Below are 22,565 nucleotides of genomic sequence, written 5' to 3'. Positions count from 1 at the left end.
ATTTATAAATCTCTCAGTAAAAAAAAGTCTGCCCCAGTCATAAATTTGATAGCATTAGACACCACGGTTCCCTCTTGGAGATTCACAATTCATTTTAGTAAATTAAAGGCTTAAAAGTCTTGCAATTAAGAAATCTCTTTAACTTATTTGCCCATACTGAGTTGGCCACAAAACCGTTTTCTGGGAGTGGAAGATGCAACTCTAGACCAGTGGTTCTCAAACTTTAGGCTACATCAGAATCCCTTGGAGGCTTGTTGAAACACACATTGCTGACCCCCACCACCTCAGAGTTTCTGATTCAGTGGTTTCAGGTCTTGCAAGTTCCCAGGTGATGCTGATGCGGGCAGACCCCTCTGCAAGCTCCTGACAGGCCTCCCTGGCAGCATCCCTGAGCTGCGTGCATGGCAGGGTGAAGTGTGGTCTGAGAGTGGGGGGTGGATGGTGGTGATGGGAGGTGGAAGGTGGCAGAGCCTGAGAGAAGGGGATTCCAGGAAGCACAGGTGCAAGGGGGCTTGATTCCAAGGTAATAAAAAAGTTTGTGAGGATGACCCTCCACGGGCTCTGCTGGATACCAGAGTTATAATCACAGAGAGCAGTACATGGGGAACAGCAGCTGGCCCTGCATTGGGGCTGGCCTGGCCTCCACCCCTAAGGCTGGGGAAGGGGACCCAGAGAGTGCCTGTGCTTTTATGAAGCCAATTCTAGTGAAGGGCTTGAGGGGAGGGGGTGTTGGTGAATGAACCAGAGCAAGCCAGGTGGTCCTGGGAGGCCAAGTGCAGGAAGGCAACACTGGCTTGCAGAACCAGCAGTGTCTGGAACTTTCTACCCCTCCCCCGGATGCCTGGGGCTCCTGATGCAGGGGTAAGAAGTAAGAAGCAGCTCCTGGAGCTGTGGGCAGCAGCACAGTGCTTCCCTCCCTCTGCTGAGGCTGGTTGGGGGGTGGGAAACGTGGGAAGGGGAGAGATTGTGAGGTGGGACCCGGGGCCCACTTTGGCCAAAGGCAGAGCTGAACGCGCTCTCTTTGTGGTGTGATCGTAGGGGATGGGGCTGTCCCAGGGCCCACGAGCGCCCTTCCTTGCCTCGTGGCTACCCCACATTGAGCCATTAGAATGTTCTCCTTTCATGTGAAGCTCTGGTTCCTATCTGAAGGCAGACAGTTGGTTCTGGAAGAGCTGACTCTTCATGTGATTATCAGCCACTTGGACCACAGTTTAGGTCTCGGTCTTGTGTGTTAACTTGGGGATGAAGAAAGGGCACGATGGGTGTCTGTGGGTGGCACGGAGCAGGAGTTGGGGGGCAGGTGGAGAGATTGGTCTTGTGGAGTCCCCCTCCTTTCACCCCCTCCTCTGCTGCTCCTGCATCCCTCCCTGCCCCCTGCCGGCCTCTTTGCCCCCCTCCGCAGGACCTCCAGGCCAGGCTGGCTGCTGTGAGGACTGACAGCGTAGGTTAGGAAAAGCTCTCTCGACATTTGGAAAGCAGAGCAAGATTTAGCTCCTTCCGCAGAGCCTCTTGTTCTCAAGAAAAGTGTTTTTTACAGCTTGGGCTGCTGCCAGGAGGAGCCATTTATAGTCCACTGGGCTAGGGTCGGCTTCAGAAGCGCCGGCGTCTTGCTACCCTTTGCCGCCTCAGCTCCCTGCATTTCTGCCTTTGCCCCTTTGTATCTCCGTCACCTTCAAGCCCTCCCTTAAAGCCTCTCTCTCTCCTTGCCCCCTGCCCGTTTCCTATTTTCTTGAGGGTTCCAGTTCTAGATCTACCTTTCATTTGCCTGTGTGACCCTAGACAGACTGCTTTCCTTCTCTGGGCCTCAGTTTTTCCATCTGCAAGCTGGAAAAGGACTAAATGCTCCTTTTCAAACCCAGTCACCTGGGAGAGGTGCCTACGTGTGCCTGCCCCCATTGAGGCACTTTCCCCTGTTCAGTTATTGCTTCTTGATCCTTTTTCTGCTCCCCCCCGCCAAGACTGGGCTTTCTGCCGGGGCCAGCTTTGCTCGCTGTTCCTGAGCACGGGGCCTGGCCCCAGCCGTAGCTCCATTAAGCTTGGTTAGGTTGAACTGAACTAACTGTAGCGGCGTTCAGAACACAGGCTTTGGTGCCAAACGTAATTGGCTTACATCCTGGCCCTGTTCCTTGCTAGCTCTGGGCTCTGATGAAAGATGGAACTTTTTTGAGCTTCCATTTCCTTATCTGTAGATTCCAGTGCCTCTTTGAGTTATCGCGAGGCTTTCATGAGATGATGTTTGTGAAGTGCTTAGCCCAGTGCCTGGCACACAGTGGGCCCTCAATCAGACTCAGGTATCATCGTTAGCATCTGACATTGCTCCTCATTTTCAGGTGGTTAAAAATGCTCTCCCTGAATCGCCACCCCCACCTGTGGAAATCCTATTTATCCTCAGTGGAATGGGGTAGTCCAGGAAGATAGCAGATTATTTATTGGGTTGAAGATGCCACAGAAAAGGCTGGATCTGGAAGGTTACAGTGTCTGAAGGATCCCAGTCAACAGTTGGCTTTGGCAGCCAAAGACAAAGTTGCCAATCCTAGGAGTGGAAGGTGATTCTCAGCAGCTCAGGAAAGCAGACAGCATTGGGAGACTCTCAGCCAACCGCAGTGCCCTGAACCTGAACCTGGAGCCCTTGTGAGGAGGTGGGGCAAGAGCAGGGCAGGGCCCCATTCTACACAGCTGGGCACCAGACTCTCCACCAGAACAAGGCTGGAGGCAACAGGGCACAAACAGTTACCAGAACCAGAACAGCAGGGCAGAGCAGGGGACTGGAGCTCCAGCATGGTGCTGTGGGGCTGGAGGGACTGAAGTGTCTGATGGGGAGGAGCTTGGGCACAGGAATCAGACTGCAGCTGTGATGCCCACTTAGATGGGCAGACCAGGTGCTGAGCTTGGGAGTACACCTGGCTTCTGCCCCCAGTGCCATTCCCAATCCTCTTGCTGACTTTCCCAACATACACAAGATTGAAGTTTGAAGACCGCCTTCTCCCTGAACCCTGGTTGCTCTGGATAGCCTATGGAGGAGCGTGGGCTCCTGATTTCGTTGAGGAGATCATTGCCATCCCCCAGAACCCATTCCCTATATCCCTCAAGTCTCTCTGAGGCTATGAGTGGCAGTCAGATGACCAAAGGCCAGGCTCTCAGAGCCACCCTCAAAGACCTTCCTTTGTAGCTGAAATCATCAGTAATAGCTTCAGAGCCACTGTCCCTTAGCACAACTTCCTCCTAGGTGGATGAGGTTCTGAGGGACCTGGGCAGGGCTGACTTTGCGTTGGAGCCCTTGTCTGGACACTGGAACACAATGCTTGCATCACACCTCCTCAGAGGGAGCCCCCACAGCATCCTCTCTGCTTCATGGCCCTCTACCTGTCCCCAGGCCTCTCCCCCTGGGCCCTCTCGTGTCTCCTAGGTGTGGCCTTTAGAGGAGGCTGCTCCCCTGCTTGGCCCACTCCTCAATCCCTTCGACACTCTCTCCCTCAGGGGTCTCCTCCACGTGAACCCTTCAGAATGCCCTTCGTGCAAATGGTCTCCAAATCTAGAGTGCCAGCCTTCTCTAAAGGTCTGTCATTACATTTCCTTTTCTCTTTCAGGATCATTATTTTTTGCTATTTACAAAAGAAGTACCTGCTAGTGGCATAAAGTTTAGAAGATACAGACAAAGGAAAAGAAAGGAACAATTGTCTACAACCCAACACCCTGCGATGATCACTGCCACTTCTGGTGCCTGCCCGAGTCTCCCCCCTTCACACACATGCGGGCATGGCTGGGTTTCTATTGTGAAACGGCAATCATCTGTCTAGTCTTCTCTTACTTGTCCTCCTCAACCAACAACTTAACACAATCATATTAATGTGTTAGTAAACACTCCTGCATAACATTTTAAAAATTAATTTTATTTAAAAACTCCAGCATTTACAAACACTGTATATCCACCAACCTCTGGTAACTGCCAATCTACTTTTGTCTCTATGAATTTGCTATTTCTGGATATTCCATATAAGTGAAATCATGCAGCATCTGTCCTTTTGTGTCTGGCATATTTCACTCAATACAAAGTCTTCAAGGTTCATCCATGTTGTCGCATGTATCAGAACTTCATTCTTTCTTACAGCTGAATAATATTCCACAGTAAGGATAGACTGCATTTTATTTATCTGTTCATCTGCTGACGGACACTTGGGTTGTTTCCACCTTTTGGCTATTGTGAGCGATGCTGCTATGAACATTGGTGTACAAGTATCTGTTTGAGTCCCTATTCTCAATTTCTTTGGATATTGGGTATTTCTAGGAGTGAAATTGCCAGGTCATATAATAATTCTATATTTAATTTTTTGAGAAAACGCTATACTGCTTTCCAGAGTTCTTACATAACATTTTTAATGGTCACATAGCATTCAGTTGTGCAGATGTACCATAGTTTATTTAATCAGTTTCATTTCTGTTGTCCATCTAGGTTGACTCTGAATTTTTGCCATTATGTACAGCACTAGCACAAAATTATTATAGCTATGTATTTACAAATATCCATGGTTCTTAGGATAAATTCCGAAAAAACACAGAATTACTGGGTTAAAGGATTTATGCTTTTTGACATCTTTAATGCATTTTAGCAAACCACCTTTCAAAAAGTCTCTACCTAGTTACATTTCCACTAGAAGTGCATGAAAGTACCTATTTTTCTGTAACCCCTGCTAATGCAGCATTGTAGTAGTTTTTGTGGGAGAAGAGAGCTTATTTGGTATTTAAAAGTATTCACATTTTGTTTTAATTTGAATTTACTTGATTTTTAGTGAGGTTAAACATTTTTACTGAATGTTTATTTGCCATTTGTGTTTATTCTCGTGTAAATTGACTCTGAGATCCTTTGCCCAATGTCAAATTGGGGTATCTTTTTCTTATTGGTCAATAAGAGCTCCCTCTCTATTAAGAATATTAACTTTTTTAAAACGCAATTTTATTGAGATATATTCACACACTATACAGTCTATCCAAAGTATACAATCAATGTACCATGACATAGTTGTTCATTCATCACCTCAATCAATTTTAGAACATTTTCATTACTCCAAAACAAAACAGAACAAAACAAAATATCCAAAATATCCATACAGCTTATCTCCCCCTATTATCGACCCTTAGCATTGGTGTGGTACATTTGTTACTTGTCAATGAAAGAATATTAAAATACTACTGTTATCCATAGTCCATAGTTTGCAATAGGTGCATTTCCCCCCCCATACCACTCTATCATTAACTCTTTGTAATAGTGACATACATTTATTCTAGTTCATGAAAGAACTTTTTTATATTTGTACTGTTAATCAAAGAGGATATTAACTTTCGTATCCATGTATGTTAGACCTGTATTTCTCCATTTATCATTTGCCTTTCGATTTTGTTTATGATATTTATTGAGAGGGACTACATCCCTGCCTGCTTGCTAGGCTTCCTTTCTTAAATGACTCAATGACATTTCAAACTCAACATATCAAAATTGAAATTCATTATCACCCCTCCGCTCCAACCTGCTCTTCCTTGCTAACTTGCTTATTTCTGTTAATGTCACCACCATTTTCCTAGTCACCCAGGCTTGAAATGCTGAAGTCATCTTTGATTCCAACTTCTTTCTTTCCCTTATGTCCCATCAGTTGCCAGCTCTTATAGAATCTATTATTGCAGGTTCTCTGGTAGGCAAATCCTCTAATATAATAGTAGCTGAGGTTCTCATAATTTCTTGACTAGACTTGGAAAATGGCCTCATGAGTTGAGTCATCTCCCCAGTCCCAGGCCCTCCACTCCTTTCTCTTTGGCTCCTCCTCTACTCTGCCAGCACATCCATCTTCCTAAAGTAGAGCTCAAACATAGGACTCCCTGGTTAAAAAGCAGCAACGGCTCCCCGTTGACTTTTGCATTTAATTACACCCTCTTAGCCTGGCCATAATTTCCTTTCAACCGTGTCTCCCACTATCACAGCCAAGCTGCTCCCCAAACAAGCTCACTGCTTTCCTGCCCCTTTACCTTTTTGCGCAAACCGTCCCTCTTTCTGGAATTGCCTCCCACCATCTCCACTTACAAAATCCATTCATAAAGCTCTCCAGCTTACCCCCACCCCCAGCTCTGCCTGGGTTTCCTGACTCTTCCATTTGAAGGAATTCTCTTCTTCCTGGAGCCCCCAGAACAATTTGCTTGAACTTCTCTTGTAGAACAAACCTCACTCCATCCTGTCCTGTCGTGGAGCCCTTATTCTCCTACCAGAAAGCAGAGTCCTGGGGGCAGCGTTCTGTGCATCTCTTGTTTCCTCTTCCCCAGGACTGGCACGGGGCTCAGTTGGAGTAGATGTTCCGCAGGTATTTGTGGAATTAACAGCAACACCACAGAGGACACACCTGTAAACTGACGGGTAGACTGCCAGGCCCCTCTGCAGGAGTCTTAGTTGGGCTGAGAGCCCTCGGGGCTAGGCACTGGGTCATAGGCACCTCTGTATCCCCGTGACCTGTGGTTTGGGACATGAATGATCCCCCAGCCCATACATCCCTTTGCCTCCCGAATGCAATGCCTGGAGCATGGGAGGCACTTTGCCAGTCGGCTGTTGGGGGAAGAGTTGGGAGCTCCACGGAAAAGGGGACCTAAGAGTTGCTGGGACCCTCTGTGACCTTGACCACGCATGATGCCTGAACCCACCAGGACTTTTTCTCTCCTTAATACATTTAAATAGAGTCAATATTGGGGTCAGCTGCAACCACAGAGCATTCTCCAGCTTTGGAGGTGACTCGGCAGCCCGCACGGGAGTGTGCAATTGACACAGCCTATTTTTAGCCTCCCGGAGACCGTGACCAACATCCCAAGCCGAGGCGGAGCGCACCTGCTGCATTCTAATGAGGCAGCCCCGCTCGCCTCTGCCAGCCAGCCCGGGATCTCGCTGCCCTGAAATCTGATGTTGCTAAACTGGGAAGTGTGCTTATTTCCCAGAGGCGGTAGCCTAGATACACCGGGAAAATGGGACCATCACACTGCCTGCAGCTCGTTCTCCTGCAGCGCCTGCCAGAGGACAGTCTTGGGGCTGTGCCCAGAGCATGACGGAGGGTTTTCTTAATCTTGCTCTGTCCTAGGATCTCCCTGTTCCCCTGCTGGAAGGGAGACAGAAAGTCTGAGCTGACCCAGCTCACAGATGAGAAAATCAGGGCATAGAATAGGGACATGACTTACATAATCTGAATGATAAAAATATTACTCATAATGATTGAGCACATCCTTTGTGCCAGGTGATGGTCTAAACTCTTTACATGCATTAACTCATCTGAGCCTCTTGACAACTCTGCCAGGTAGGTTTTATTGTGATCTGTATTTTAGGGAGGAGGAAACTGAGGCATGGTGATGGCAAATGACTTCCCAAGGTCAAAGAGGAAGCAAGCAGCAGCACTAGGGTTTGGAAGCCAGACAGTGTGGCCCCAGGGAATGCACTCATAATCACGGTGCCATCTGCCTCTCAATATATATTTTTAATTTTGCTGGAGCCAGGATAGGATCCCGGAGCCCTGATTCCCAGTCCCAGAGGTCCACCTCCTAGACAATATGCTTCTCTGGTGCGCCTTTTAATTTTGCCCCGCTTCAAGGCCTTCTCTGGGGGAGGGGAAGGAGCAGCTTCTCCTGGCACAGCTCTGCTTCAGCGGCGAGGCTGGAACCTCTGGGCACCAGTTGCTGTTTGGCATCTGATTTGCTCCATGATTTGGGGCAAGTGGCTAAACCTCTCTGAGCCTCCATCTGCTTCCTCCTTCCTCCCCGCAGCCTGGGGAGGATGAGGGGGCAGGCAGTGATGGAGAGCTGAGCTGCATGTCTGCATCAGGAAGCCCAGAAAGAGTGAAGTTGGCAGTGTCCTGGTGGAAGGCTGGCTCTCAGGCTGGGCACCTGCAGGGCTGAAGTTTAGGGTGCAAATGTGGATCGGAGTCCAGGGGCTCAAAGGAGCAGATGTGAGACACTAGAACCAAAGAGATCCTGTTTCAGCCTGACTGTTGGGTGGAGAGAAGCCCATGGACTTGATCTTCCTAAGGATGCAGACGGGACTTAAAATTTGTTTTAGTTTAACAAGCACTTGCTATGTGCCAGGTCCTTTTCTAAGCCCTTTACAAATATTAATTCTCAGGGCAACCCTGGGAGATAAGGACCATTTCATCCCCATTTTAGAGATGGGGGATCTGAGGCACGGGGAAGTTGACAATCTTGCCCAAGTTCACAGAGCTAGTAAGAGGCAGAACTGGAGTTTGTGTCCAGGTAGTCTGGCTCTGGAATCTATTCTCATAGCCACCATGCTGTGCTTTGCATCTTTCCCTTTTCTGAGTACTTAATGGATCACCTCTAAAGGAGGGCATTATTATTCCCACTTGTCAGATATGGACACTGAGGCCCAGATCAGCTCAGATCACCTGGCTAGTGAGAGATGAAACCGGCTTGAATCCAGGTCTTTGGGGCTTCCCAATATCAAGCTGCCTTTCTGCACACTGCAGCCCTCCACGTGACTACCAGCCGGTGTGGAGCGGCCATCTACCCTTCAGAAACAGCTGCTGCGGCTGGGGGGAGCTAGGCTTGGGGAACAGGGAAGAAAAAGGAGCGGCATCTTGTGGGGGCAGGAGATTACTGCCTCTGTTAACCCCGGGTTCCCCTTCTCTCCCCTCAGGTGAACAGCCCCCCTGCACAACCCCCTCAGCCTGTCATCCCACCCAAGCCCGTGCAATGTATGCATCATGTGTCCACTCAACCCAGCTGCCCAGGACGGGGCAAGATGTCCAAGCTGCTAAACCCGGAGGAGATGACCTCAAGAGATTATTACTTTGACTCCTACGCCCACTTTGGGATCCACGAGGTAAACCATCCCGAGCTGTGGGGCGAATGGGGGCAAGCTTGGCACGGCTATTTCGTGACTGTTTTCTGAGGCAGTATGATGTGTCTGACTCTGCTATCCTAAAACGGGATTGTCCCAGTGACCCTGAGGCCCCTGACCCTCTCTTCATCCTGGGGGGTCCCCTCTGGAGCAGGTGAGTAGGAGAAAGCTTGTGTCTGTGTGATTCATACCCGGAGAGCAGGGGATGTTTAGGGTATATTTGATATTGGTTTTACATCCCACACCTGTGTCTCTTGCCAACCATAATCCCAGATAATCCAGTGTGGACTGAATGTCAACAGTCCTTGCAGTAGGAGCTCAAACGCTTTGCAGCCAGGGTCCTGAGGCTGAAAGGACCTTCTGGAAGTCGTGAGGTCCACTCTCTCTCAGCATTCCCCTTCCAGGGGAAGAAATGCAGCAAGCCTCCTTGGTGAGCTGGCCCAGGTCTGCAACCTTGATTGAGTCTCAAAGAAATTCTTACGTCTAAATGCCGGTCTTCAACTGCAGCAGGGAGGATTTATGTCAGCTGTGGAACAGAACAGGCTTCCTAACCAAGGCTTCCTGGCAACACTGGTGGCACATGGTGCTTGTACCCCCTTATAATTTCCAATACTCTGTCAAGTCACCCCAAATAAACAACCCACATTTACCAGGTACTTGCGGAGTGCCAGGCACTGTTGTAAGCACACTATACGTGTTATTTCCTGTTTAATCTTCATAAGAACCCTATGAAGAAAATGCTTCTATTAGTCCCTTCTAATGCAAGGAAAATATTTTAAAGGGAACAAAAGTTTGCTTGCTGGCAAATGCATTTGCAAAACAAGTCCTGACTCCTCCCCTTCAGATCAGATGCTACCACCAAACCCTTCCTGTGCTGAAATGGTGAAGCCATTGCTGGAAAGGTGTTTAACAACAATAACTAGCCTTCTTCTTCTTCTTCTTTTTTTTTTTTTTTTTTTTTTTTGAGTGCTTACTACATGCCAGGCCCTGTTACAAACCTTTTATATTACTGACACATTTATTCCTCAGGCCAACCCAACTCTGTGGGGTTGGTATTGATATTGTCCTTGTTTTACAGATGAGAATCAAAGGCTCTAAGAATCAGATCAACCCTCACTGGTCCTTGCTGGTCCTTTGACCAAGGCCACACAACTGGTAAAGGGCAGGGCTGGCGATTAAACACGTTCGCTGCAGGGACTTCATTCCTAACCACCATACCTTATCGCCTTCCTGGAAAACAAATCTTCCTTCCTTTCCGAAAACCTTAAGAATCACCTAGATTCATTTGTTCTTGCTGGTTCCTTTGCAGCACCATTTGGAGGTAGAAGGTGGGGGTGGGGCTGAGCCTCCCGTACCCCAGGGCAGCCCCGGGTTTGGCTCTCTGAGGACTGCTCTCCCCACAGGCCTGGGGACTGCAGGGGAGATGATGGGGTGGGGCCGGTGTTCAGTTCTGGGGGGCCTGGCTCAGGAGGATGAGCAGCTGAACCTGCCGCCCTTGCAGGTTTGAATGCCATCTCCATGCAGACAGGTGAGCTGTTACACAGTCCTGGATCCTGCTCCCCATGAGGGTGTGGGTGGGGACCATGCACGGGGCCCTGTCGAAGGCCTGTGAGGGGCTCTGGGAGGCAGAAGGGAAGACTTTGAGAGCTGCCTCTCCTCGAGAGCCTACCCTCTTTAAAGGCCATATTCTCCATGTGACAATTTCTAATAGGCCTTGAGGCTCGGGTTATCCATTTCCGGGCTGTTCCTGGGAAGATCCCAAAATGCCTCCCCTGGCATCTGCCTGAGATTCCTTCATTAGAAACCAACCAACCAGGATGTCTAGCTCAAGCTTCCCTTTGCCAGTCTTCAGACTCACTGCCCCCGGGGAGCCCTCTGTGATTGACTTCTCTGACACTTCCTCTGAATCCCTAAATTCTTGCTAGCCACACCTTTGGCACTTAGATTGTGCTCTCCTGTGCTATTAATAATCTTTAGAATTCCTTCAGGACTTGCTGTCCCCAGCTTCTTAGCCAGGGATTGTCACATTGTCTGATCTGCAAAGATTTGTTGATACAGCTGCTAAGCTAGTCACTCAAGTGATACTGGTAGCACCACAGCCGGGCACCCAGAAAAGAAAGCCTCCTACTGGGGAGAGGACACCAAGGGCCACCAAATAAATCAAACTTGTCTGTGAACACATATAAGAATAGTGCAGACTGAGCAGGGGTTTTGGATAAAGTCTGCAGGTCATAGTTAACATTTCTTTCCTTGGTCACTCACCAATCCTAGAAAACCCCTTAGCCCTCCTTCTCATCAGGCAGTACTTCTGGACATCTAGCTTAAATCCTTGCTGCTGCAGCTATAGGCCATCTCTGTACCCCCAGCTTCTGGTGAAATGCGTCAGTCCTTTCACACAGGGGTGGCTAACTATCTATTCTTCACCCCCGAGGTTTTGCTTCACCCTGGATGGACTGTCAACATGGTTCTTTGCAGAAAAGAAGGCCTGCTCATTTCCCGTTATCAGGCACCAGAAAGCCTTGTTCCAGGCCAGACAGCTCACAGCTATGCCTTTGCCTGCCCAGTCTGGGCAACACCCATATTTCACCATCCGGAGCAGAGCTGGCTGTTTGGCAGTCTTCTGCCCGTCGTGAACAAGATGCTCACACGGGCAGGAAGCACTGCCAGCTTGTTGATTAATAGTGATCTGTGAGTGTTTGGGAAACATGGAGCAGGATGGATTGGGGGGAGAGGGATGGTCATTGGGGCCTGGAGGCAATGCTGGAGACTTCTGTCCTTCCCATCCCACCCCATCCCACGGCTCTACCCAGAGATGACTCTGGACTCGGTTCTGGAGGGCAGGCGACTAGGGAGAGACCTCTTCCTTCTGTCACTGTGCCTCTCTGAGAAGAACAGAATCTAGAGCAGGAGCAGAAGTGACAGGGGAGATGAGTGTTTACTGAGGCCTCTGCCCTGGGAGCAGGGGCGGGCTCCATGACCTCCAGGACCCCAGCTCTAAGTGCTCAGCATCTTTGACAGTCGGTGCTGGGATGAGTTGGCCTCAGCCGCGAGAATCCCTGCCAATGTGGCTGTGCTCTCAGCCCCCCCAAAGCCCTGGGCCCCGATCCCATTCCTGGCCAGCTCCCTTCTTTTGAGAATCTTTGCTGCAGTTTCTTTTGAAATAGATTCTTCAGGGCCTCCTTTCCCAGCAATTAGTCAATGTGCTGTCATGTGTTTAATAGGCAGGAAAGCTGGGAGACAAAGTTGTCCACAGCTGGGGGCTGGGAATTGTTTTCCACAAAGAGTGGCAAGTTCTTGTCTGAAACGTCTTGAGACTTCTTTGGGCCATTCTCCCTGGGATGATTAAATGAGGGGTGGAGGAAGGGAAGGGAGGGTTTTTTGTTTGTTTGTTTGTTTCTATTAGCAGACCAGGTAGGGGAAGGAGGTGTCTGGAAGCTTGCTAAGTCACAACTTCTGTTCTCCCAGAATTTGCATCTTCATAACTAGCCCCTGTGGTCTGGGGCCTTAAGGAAGGCAGAAAGGGGCACAGAAGTGACAGAAGGATGATGAACTAAAGGGGTGCTTTTGGGGAGCTCACCCTTACAAAAAAGGTTCTCTGGAGGTACCATGCCAATCCAACTCCAATCAGGAGAGGCCATTAGAACTTTAACTATGGCTATGATTGAGAGATTTCTGAAACCTCTGTCATTATTTGCCTCTCCCTCTTCACTATTTCCTTGCATGGATGAAAAAGGTCAGGGTTCTCACAAAGAGTCAGAGCTAATATTTTTATAACCCTTATTATATTTATTTAATCATCACAATAGTTTCATGAAGTAGGTGCTACTATTGCCACATTTTCCAGATGAGGAAATTGAGGCATGGAAGTCTACACAGTGTCCTGGATCAGAAAGCTCAAAAGTCATGGAACTATTTGAATGCAGGAATTCTGGCCCCAGAATCTGTGTTAAATCACTCTGCTGTACCATCTTCCTATTAAGCACCTATTACTTTACATGCCCTGTGCCTGGGCTGGGGATACTGATCTTCCCATCTGGTGGCCTCACAGTTTTGAGGTCTTGTAATACTGTGGTGCCTGGTCTCAGAGATCTCAGAGATCACCCTGCTCAGAAGGTGGTGTGATGGTGAAGCTTGAACTCACCTTCAAAGTATTTGAAGATTGAAGTAAACTCCATCCAGCCAAACCCATGTTTTTCAGCCAAGCAGAAAAGTAAATCTAAGCTCTTTTCAGATCCCCTTGAATTTTAAGGCCCTGCTAGAGAGATTAAAGCTATAACCCACCCCAAACATGCTCAATTTATGACTGAATTGAATTGAATAGCCCATCCTTTCAGCTGCCGAACAAAGGAAAGTGCATTCCCTTTTAGGAAAAAAAAATCTACTTCATCCACAGCTGTTCCTTAGATGCAATGTGTGACACAGAATAGAAAATTATAATACCTGTGAAGAAAAGAAGAATTTGATCCACAGTCGAGAGAAAAATCAGTCAATAGAAAGGATATACACACAACCCAGGTGTTGGAATTATTAGGCAAAAACTTAAATAGATACAATGGGTGAAAAGAAGAGGAATTTCAGGAGGGGTTTGGAAATGAAAAAGAGCCAAATGGAAAACTTACAATTAAAAAATGCAATATCTAAATCAAATATTCACTAGATGGGATTTATAGCAGAAAGAATGCAATAGAAGAAAGGATCTGCAAACTTGAAGATAGGTCAATAGAAATCATCCAGATTGAAGCATAGAGAGAAAAGAGTTTGAAAAGAAATGAACAGAGCCTTGTGGGACAGACTCAAGTGGTAAAGCATAAGGATAATAGAGTACTAGAAGGAAAGAAGAGAGAGAATGAGGCAGAAAAAATTTTTGAGGAAATGTAGTGTGGTAGGCTAAATAATGACTGCCAAACTATGTCCATGGCCTAATCCTGGAAACCTATGGATGCTGCAGTATATGGGAAAAGGGAATTTGCAGGTGTGATTAAGTTCAGGATATTGAGATGGAAGACTGTCCTGGAGCAACCAGTAGGCCCAATGTAATCACGAAGGTCCTTACAAGAGGGACAGGGGAGGAATCAGAATCAGAGGAGAAGGTGGTGTGATGGGGAAGCCACGATGGAGTGGTACACTTTCAAGATGAAGGAAGGGACCATGCACCAAAGAATGCAGCTGGTCACTAGAAGCTGAAAAAGGCAAGGAAAAAGATTCCCCCCACTTTCCCTTCAGGAGGAACCAACCCTACTGACACCTTGTCTTTAGCTCACTGAAACTGATTTCAGGCTTCTGAATTCTGAAACTGTGAGAGAATAAATTTGTGTTGTGTTAAGCCACTAAATTTTTGGTAATTTTTAATAGCAGCGATAGGAAATAGATAAATTTCTAAAACTAATTAAAAACTGCAGCCCTTTGTGTTGATTTGCTCAAGCAACAAAGCCACATCTGAAACGCAGCTACAATTGGAGTCACCACCTGATTATATTTATGATTTCTACTGTCATCCTCCAAGATCTGTCTGTTTTCTGCAAAGGCTAAACAGAGGAGTCAAATGGCGATGTGGTGGGAATCACCACACTTGCATCTTTAAAATCCTAGATGGTGGCACTATGTTTGCAATCTCCCCAGGAATGCAGAATTGCTTTTGGTTTACTATTTTCCTAGGTAGAGGCAGTTGGTGTGGCTGCCACTTGGCCTTTCCTACCATAGTAGCCCTCATTCCATCAGTCAGGGAACCAATGTGGGGATGTGTCTGTTGCTTTGTATGTCTAGCCCAACTATGTATTCCAGAGCTGGGGAAATAACCACAGGATGGATTCAGGGACCCACTGGTCCCACTGTGAGATGGACCAGAGCTAAAAATCCATTGATCACCTGACCTCCATAAACCCCTACCCTGATTGGTGGGCTATGTGATACTTTGGGTCTCCAGGATTACCTTGTCCAGTGAGCCCCCCAAAAGTCTAATAATTTCCCTTTTCCCAATGTACAGACACCCTGGTAATTGGCTATAGATCCCTTTGGAGGAAGACTGGGAGAAAGAGTCACAGTATAAATCTCTGGTAATAAAGCTGGTTCCTTCCTCATAGGGACCTGGCTCCCTCTTCACTAAAGTCTGTAAACTGGCTCAAGTCTGGGAATGTATTGAGAGGCCATGGCTCTCTGTTTTGGTGGTTCAAATTATACTTCTGTTCACTACAGCTATAGCTTTTCTGTTTATATAGGTCATATAAGAATTTAGTATGGTGCCTATCTATTTCTTTACTAGGTACACCATGATCAACCAAATGCCAATACCATAGGTCTCCATGTAGAACTATTCTGATTAGCCCTGACTACACTGTCCATTATGGTAACCACATCTACCTTCCTACCTTTGGTCATAAAGTGCTCCCACATGGCCCCTGCCACCCTGAGATCCTTTTAACCCCATTGCGTTTAAGGATCCCAGTTCAGTGGTGGCAGTTCCCACTGTAATTTCAGATCCACCAAGAAGAGCAACCACAGAACTTTTCAGGGATACTGGGGGTCCTCCCACAAATGCATTTCTCACAGTTGTGGTAAAAGGTGTGTGCTCTGGACCACCTGAGGGGTGGGTGAGCAGGTCTTACACAACAAATGCACTCTAGTATTCCAGTCTCCCTTTGGACACTTTATCTGTATTAAATAAACCTCTGATACTTTCCTCTTCTGTGTACCAAGGGAGTTCTGACATTTCAGTTTCCTATAGCGTAGCCTCCTTTGGGTCCATGTTTCACTCAACCAACCAAAGAAACCATTAGAGCCTTTCCAAGACCCTCAAGCTAGAACATTACACCAAAATCTCTGCTTACTGGGTCTATATCAATAAATTTGGCCTGATCCAACGGTATATTCCTTCCATCTTAATGTCACACTCTTAATATCCATTCCCTGTATTTTCTCCAGGTTTCTATTTATACAAATAGGAAATATCATGCAGTTCTTTGGTGTGTATTTCACCTCCTCCCTGGGTCACACTTTGTACCTCGTTCTTTGAGAACTGCTGGGAGTTGGGTCCAGTTATAGGGCTAGTAGCAAAGAGGGGTGGTGGGGGCACATCCTGAGAAGGAGCAGTAGTATCTTGTAAGGCAACTACCTCAAGGGAGGCCAATACAATTCTTCAGGCAAGGGGGGTTAACCTCCTCAGGCAGAGGTGCAAGGGCTGCCTCTGCAAGCAAGGAAGATTCGATAGAATTTAGGGTTTGAGGTCCTCAGCTTCATTGTAATTTGTCCAAGTGTTCCCATTCCAATTTTTAGGGTCCTATTTCTTCCCAATCAGTGCCCTAATTTTAACAAAATTGTCCCTGCAAGGATGGGTATTTAATTTGCCTTGTAATTCAGATACTTACGGGATTAGACCTGTGGCTCAGAAAATGAAGTCTCCGTTGGGGCAATCATAGAAGCTTTCAGGTGTTTTATGCGAATCTTGAGCTGGGAATTTAAAGACCTGAGTTCATCATTTTCTTTCCCCAAGTCTTCCAGCACCGTTAATAGCAAGCAACCAACCGACCCCACCGTACTCTTCATTTTGATTAAAATGTTCTAAGATAATAAATACTTGGTCACCCAGGGTTCTGTCTTCCATAGGCATTGGATTACAGAAATCTATGGGCAATAATTTGAGTATCTCTTTTGCCTTTTCAGGCCATGCACTTCCCGTGCCCATTTTACCACTGGAAGTAGAGGTGTTAGGGAGATCAGGGGCAAGCTGGAACTCAAAAGCACAAACTGGAACCCTATGAGGAGACAGAAACTGGTGTTCACTCTTATTGCTTTGGACCTTGGCAGTGAAGATATTCTGCAGAAGCTGGCTTGTCTAATCATGTTGCTAAACACAGAATCTGACCCAGGAATTAGAGAAGCTGAGGGAGAAGGTAGAGCACTTGCAGGCCCAGCTGCAGCTTCAGATCAAGCAAGTGAAGCAACAAGTTGACAACAATATGTGTATACTGTGAAGAGGTTGCTGCCTTGTTTCTGCCTTCAAAATCTTGCAAGAATGTTCTGTGTGAACAACCTATTGGAAACATACAAGAAAGGAATTCTGGGGAACATAGACACATTACAGAGCCAACACAACATACATGCCAGAGCTTCAAACAGTATGAAGCAAAAACTATAGAAAGAAAGGGAGAAAGAGGCAAATACTCAATCATAGTTTCAGAGTTTAATTGATTGAACAAATACACAAAAAATCATTAGGGATATGGGAAGTTTGAGCAATACTATCAAACAACCTGACCTAATTGGCATTTATAGAACATTGCATCCCTAAGCTGTAAGAATATACATTCTTTTCAAGTACTCATGGAACAATTCATTAAGATAAATCATGTGCTGGGGCATAAAATAAAATTCATCACATTTCAAAAGGTTAAAATTATACAGAGTATGTTTTTTTATTATAATGGAATTAAATTAGAAATTAATAATAGTTATCTACAAAAATCTTCAAATATTAGGAAATGAAATGGCACTCTTCTAAATAACTCATAGATAAAAGTAGAAATCACAAAAGAAATTATAAAATATTCCAAACTGACTGATAGTGAAAACACAACATATCAATATTTGTGGGATGCAGTTAAAGCAATCCTTAGAGGGAAATTCATAGTTTTTAATGCTTGTATTCAAAAAGACTAAAGCTCAAACATCAACGATGAAAGCTTTTACCTTATGAAGCTCAGAAAGAAGAGCAAATAAAGCCCAAATAAGTTAAGAAAGGAAATAATAAAGATAAGAGCAGAAATCAATGAAATAGAAATTGAGCAATAGAGGAAACCAACAAAGCCAAATGTTGGTATGTGTGTGTTTTTTTTTTTTTTTTTGATTAATCAAATTGATGCTCAACTAGACTGATCAAGAAAAAAACAGCAAAAAGGCAAATTATAATATCATAAATGAAAGCAAGGACATCATTATAGATCATACAGGCATTCAAAAGATAGTAGGAAAATATTATATTGTCATGACAATGTTATGCCATAAATTTGACATCTTAGATGAAATGGACAAATTCTTGAAAAAACACCCCATCAAAATGGACTCAAGATGAATAGAAAACTAAAATATCCCTCTATTTATTAAATAAATTGAATTCATAACACAACAGCTTCCCACCCTCACCCCGCCTCCACACAATACAAACTCCAGGCTCAGGTGGTTTACTGGTGAAATATACCGAACAGTTAATACAGGAACAATACCAATCTCACACAAACTTTTTCAGAAAATATATGAGAGAACACTTCCTAACTTGTGTGATGAGATCAGCAACTCTGGTAACCCAAAAAAAAGAAAATTACAGAGGAAATTACAGATCCATATCCCTCATAATTGTAGATACAAAAATCTGCAACAAAATATTAATAACTAAAACCCATCAATATTTAAGAAGGATACTATATCATGATGAAATGTTGGCTTGACATTTGAAAACTAATCTATGGAGCTCAATGACTTAACAGAATAAAAGAGAAAAATCATATAATGTTGGTGGTTTGAAGCTGTATGTATCCCAGAAAACATTCTCTTAAATCTAATCCATTCCTGCAAGCCCATTGTAAGTAGGGCCTTTTGACAAGGCTACTTCCATTAAGGAGTAGTGAAGGTATAAGATTCATTCAGAATGGATCTTAATACTCTTACAGGAGTCCTTTTAAATGGAATGAATACAGAGAGAGAGAAAGCCATGGAAGCAAGAAGCTGAAATCAATACAATCTAGAAGAGAAGGGAGACACCAGCAGACACCGCCATGTGCCCTGCCATGAGCCTTGCTATGTGGTAGAGGAGCCAAGGATCGCCAGCAGTCAGTCTTCAGGAAGAAAGCATTGTCTTGATGATGCCTTGATTTGGACATTTTCTTGGCCTCAAACTGTAGGCTAATACATTCCCATTGTTTCAGCCAACCCATTTCATGGTATCTGCTTTAAGGAGTCTAGGAAACTAAAACATGTACCATCTCAGAAAAAGCACATGACAAAATTCCATACAAATCCATGATAAAAACTCTCTGTGAATTAGAAATAGAAAGGAACTTCTTCAATCTGACACAAGGTATATATGGGAATGCTAAAATTGTACTTAATGGTCATATATTATAAATAATTGAATGTCGGTTCTCTCAACTTCTATTCAACATTATACTGGAAGTCCATGCCAATACAGTAGGCAAGAGGAAAGAACAAGAAATAAAAGGCAAAAAAAAAAAAATAAAAAATAAAAAAAATAAATAAAATCTGTGTGTCTTCATGCACAGATTATAAGATTTTTTTATATAGAAAGACAAAGGAATCTATTTAAATACCTACTAGAATTAATAAGTGAATTTAGCAAAGCTGCAAGTTTGAGGTTCAATATGCATATATATAAACACTAAACATTTGGAAAATTAAATTTTAAAGAACACCATGTACAAGACCATAAAAATGAAATACTGAATTAATTTAATAAAGGAAATGCAAGCCCTCTCTACTGAAATCTATAAAACATTGCAGAGAGAAGTTAAAGGCTTAAATAAATGGAGAGGCATATCATGTTCTTGGATTGTAAGCCTCAATATTGACTAAGATGTCAATTCTCCCCAATTTGATCTACAGATTCAATACAATTGCAGTCAAAACCTCAGCTGATTCTAGACTTTATATGGAAATGCAAAGGATCTAGAGTAACCAAAATAATCTTATAAAAGAAGAACAAAATCAGAGGACTCACACTGCTTCATTTCATGATTAATATGAAACTATAGGAATCAAGCCTGTGTTGAATTGGTTCATTGATGGAACAGATTAGAGAGACCAGAAATTGACTCATACATACAGTCATTGATTTTGACAATGTGGCAAAGTAATTCAATGGGCAAAATGATAGTCTATTCAATAAATGGTGCTTGAATAGCCAGCTATTTGTATGAAAAAATGAACTCATACCCTAACTCATGTCATACACAAACATTATTTCACATGAAGCATAGACCTTAAAGTAAAAGGCAAAACTATGAAACTTCTGAAAGAAAACATAAAAAGATAACTTTGTGACCCTGGGAGACAAACACTGGGCAGGACCCAAAAAGCAGTAATCATAAAAGAAAATAAAAACAGAAAATCTGTCTTTATCAAAATTAAAAACTACTTTTCAGAAGACAACATTAAGAAAATGGTTGCAGATTGGGAAAAAATATTTACAAAACATATATCTGACAAAGGATTCAATTTCTACAATTCGTTAATAAAAAGATAAACAACTTTTTATTAAATAGACAAAAGACTTGAACAGACATGTCACAAAAGAAGGCATATAAATAGTTAATAAGCCTATGAACAAATTATCTGCGTCTACAGTCATCAGGGAAATGCAATAAAGATTACAACAAGAAACCACTTCACACCCATCGGAGGGCTAAAATTAAAAAAACAGTTTCTGTTGATGTGGCAGAAAAGTTTTGCTAACGGATGGTGGTGACAGTATCACAACATTGTGAATGGAATTAACACCACTGGATTGTATATTTGAAGGTGGTTAAAAGGGGAAATTTTAGGTTCTATGTATGTCACTAGGATAAAAACAAACAAACAGACTTAAAAAACACCATAGAACTCTACAACACAAAGAGTGAACCCTAATGCAAACCTTGGACTCTAGTTAATAGTACAATTATAATAGTATTGTTTCATCAGTTACAACAAAGTTATCATGCTAATGCAAAATGTTAACAACAGAGAAAACCATGTGTGAGGGGGTGGTTACTAGGAATTCTGTACTTTCTGCACAAATTTTCTGTAAACCTACAACTCCTCTAATAAAACAAAAACAAAATCAAACCTAACAAAACAGGACTGAGAATACTAAGTTGCCAGGATGTGAATTCTCTTACCCTGCTGGTAGGACCATCAAATGGTACAGCTATCTTGGAAAACTGGCAATTTCTTATAAAGTTAAACCCACATCTACCTTAAGACCCATCAAACCCACTTCCAAAAATTTACCCAAGGGAAATGTAAACATACATATTCAAAAATATTTATACAAGAATGTCCACAGTAGTGTTATTGATAATGACCTCAAACTGGAAACAATCCAATATCCATCAGCAAATGAATGGATAAACACATTGCGGCAAGTTCACACAGTGGAACACTATTCCACAAGAACAAAGAAACAAATCTTGGGTCTGGGCGATGATGGGAAAGAATCTCAAAAAATTCATGTTGAGCAAAAGAAGTCAGACACAAAAGTGTGCATCCTGTATGATTCAGTATTTATGAAATTCTAGTACAGGCAGATCTAAGCTTTGGTGATAGAATTCAGATCAGTGGTTGCCTGCCCTAAAAATTTTCTGGGGTGATGGAAATGTTCTACATCTTGATTATGGTGGTTGTTACATGGCTGTACCTTCATCAAAATTCTTACATTTAACTAAACACTTAAAATTGCTTTTATTGTATGCAAATTATACCTCAATAAAGTTGATTATTAAAAACCGTCATCCCAATCCTATTGGTGATAACTTAGAAGAGTTTGCAAATACTTGAATGGCCCATGATCCCTGCCTCACCAGCTTACACAGATTAATTATGTTCTCCTTGGGCTGGAGGCAATTGCAAGAGGTAATCTAGTACTTCCTTCACCACAAAGCAGTTAAATAATGCTGAGCAGAGGAACATCCTCTCTATTCTGAAAACAAAACAAACAAACACTCCTTTAAAAACCTGTTCAACGATAATTCCTTCACCTTGGCAGAAAGTTCTCCTCTGGGTCTAATTTAAATGTCTCATCTGCAATGCACCGACTTTTCCTTTTGTTCTTTGGTCATTTGAAGCGTTCTCAGGTCTGGACATAGGTTTCTCTTCTGAAGGTACCAAGCTGTCTTTCTGGGGCAGAGTTTTGAGGTTGGGGTGCTTAGGATGCTGCAGCCCTGACTAGAGGCAGCCTCTGCCCCAGCTGCCCCTTGGTACACTTCTGTGGCTCTGCTGATCAAGATCCTTGAAGAATATTGGTGGGACGTTCCTGGGGCCCACCACCTTGGTGTCCTCCCGGGTTCCTTGAGGTCTATTGACATTGCCTTTCCTTTCCTTCCACCACAGGAAATGCTGAAGGATGAGGTGCGGACTCTCACTTACCGGAACTCCATGTACCACAACAAGCACGTGTTCAAGGACAAAGTGGTGCTGGACGTTGGCAGTGGCACTGGGATCCTTTCCATGTTTGCTGCCAAAGCAGGGGCCAAGAAGGTGTTTGGGGTGAGCATGCCACCCCTCCCTCCCTTCGCCTCTGCAGAACCAGCCCTGGCACTGCATCCCCCCTTCCCTCCCTCTTACTGGGGTCACACTGCCAAGCAGGAGTAGAGGACACCCTGGCACCTGGGCATTGCTTCCTGCCCCTTACCCTGATGACTGCTGACATTTGCATGAGAATTCTTGGTTTTTCTGAGCCCGTTCTGGTCTGATGGTGCTTGGCCCACTGTCAGCATGATGGTTGCACCAAGGGGCTCGGCTTTGGAGCTCAGCTCTTCCACACACTAGATGTGTGACCTTGGGCAATTCACTTCTCCATACCTCAGATTCCCCAGTTGTAAAATGGGTGTAATAATAGTACCAGGCACATGGAGTGATTGTGGGGATTAAATGAGTTTAATACATGGGGAGTGCTCAGAACGGTGCCTGGCATATGGCAAGTGCTCAGGGT

General features: G+C 44.6%; 1 protein-coding gene across 1 annotated transcript in view; it reads left to right on the top strand.

Annotated features, from left to right (window-relative positions):
- PRMT8 (protein arginine methyltransferase 8) overlaps positions 1–22,565 on the top strand; it is a 96,479-nt gene that overhangs the window by 29,409 nt on the left and 44,505 nt on the right. The window contains exons 2-3 of the mRNA XM_037847831.1: positions 8,669–8,854; positions 21,965–22,120. Of these exons, the coding sequence (XP_037703759.1) occupies positions 8,669–8,854; positions 21,965–22,120 (342 nt within the window). The remainder of the gene's footprint in view (positions 1–8,668; positions 8,855–21,964; positions 22,121–22,565) is intronic.

Source organism: Choloepus didactylus, chromosome 8 (genome assembly GCF_015220235.1).
Source record: "Choloepus didactylus isolate mChoDid1 chromosome 8, mChoDid1.pri, whole genome shotgun sequence".
In the NCBI taxonomy this organism is placed as follows: domain Eukaryota; kingdom Metazoa; phylum Chordata; class Mammalia; order Pilosa; family Megalonychidae; genus Choloepus; species Choloepus didactylus.
This window is presented reverse-complemented; position numbering and strand designations above follow the sequence as displayed.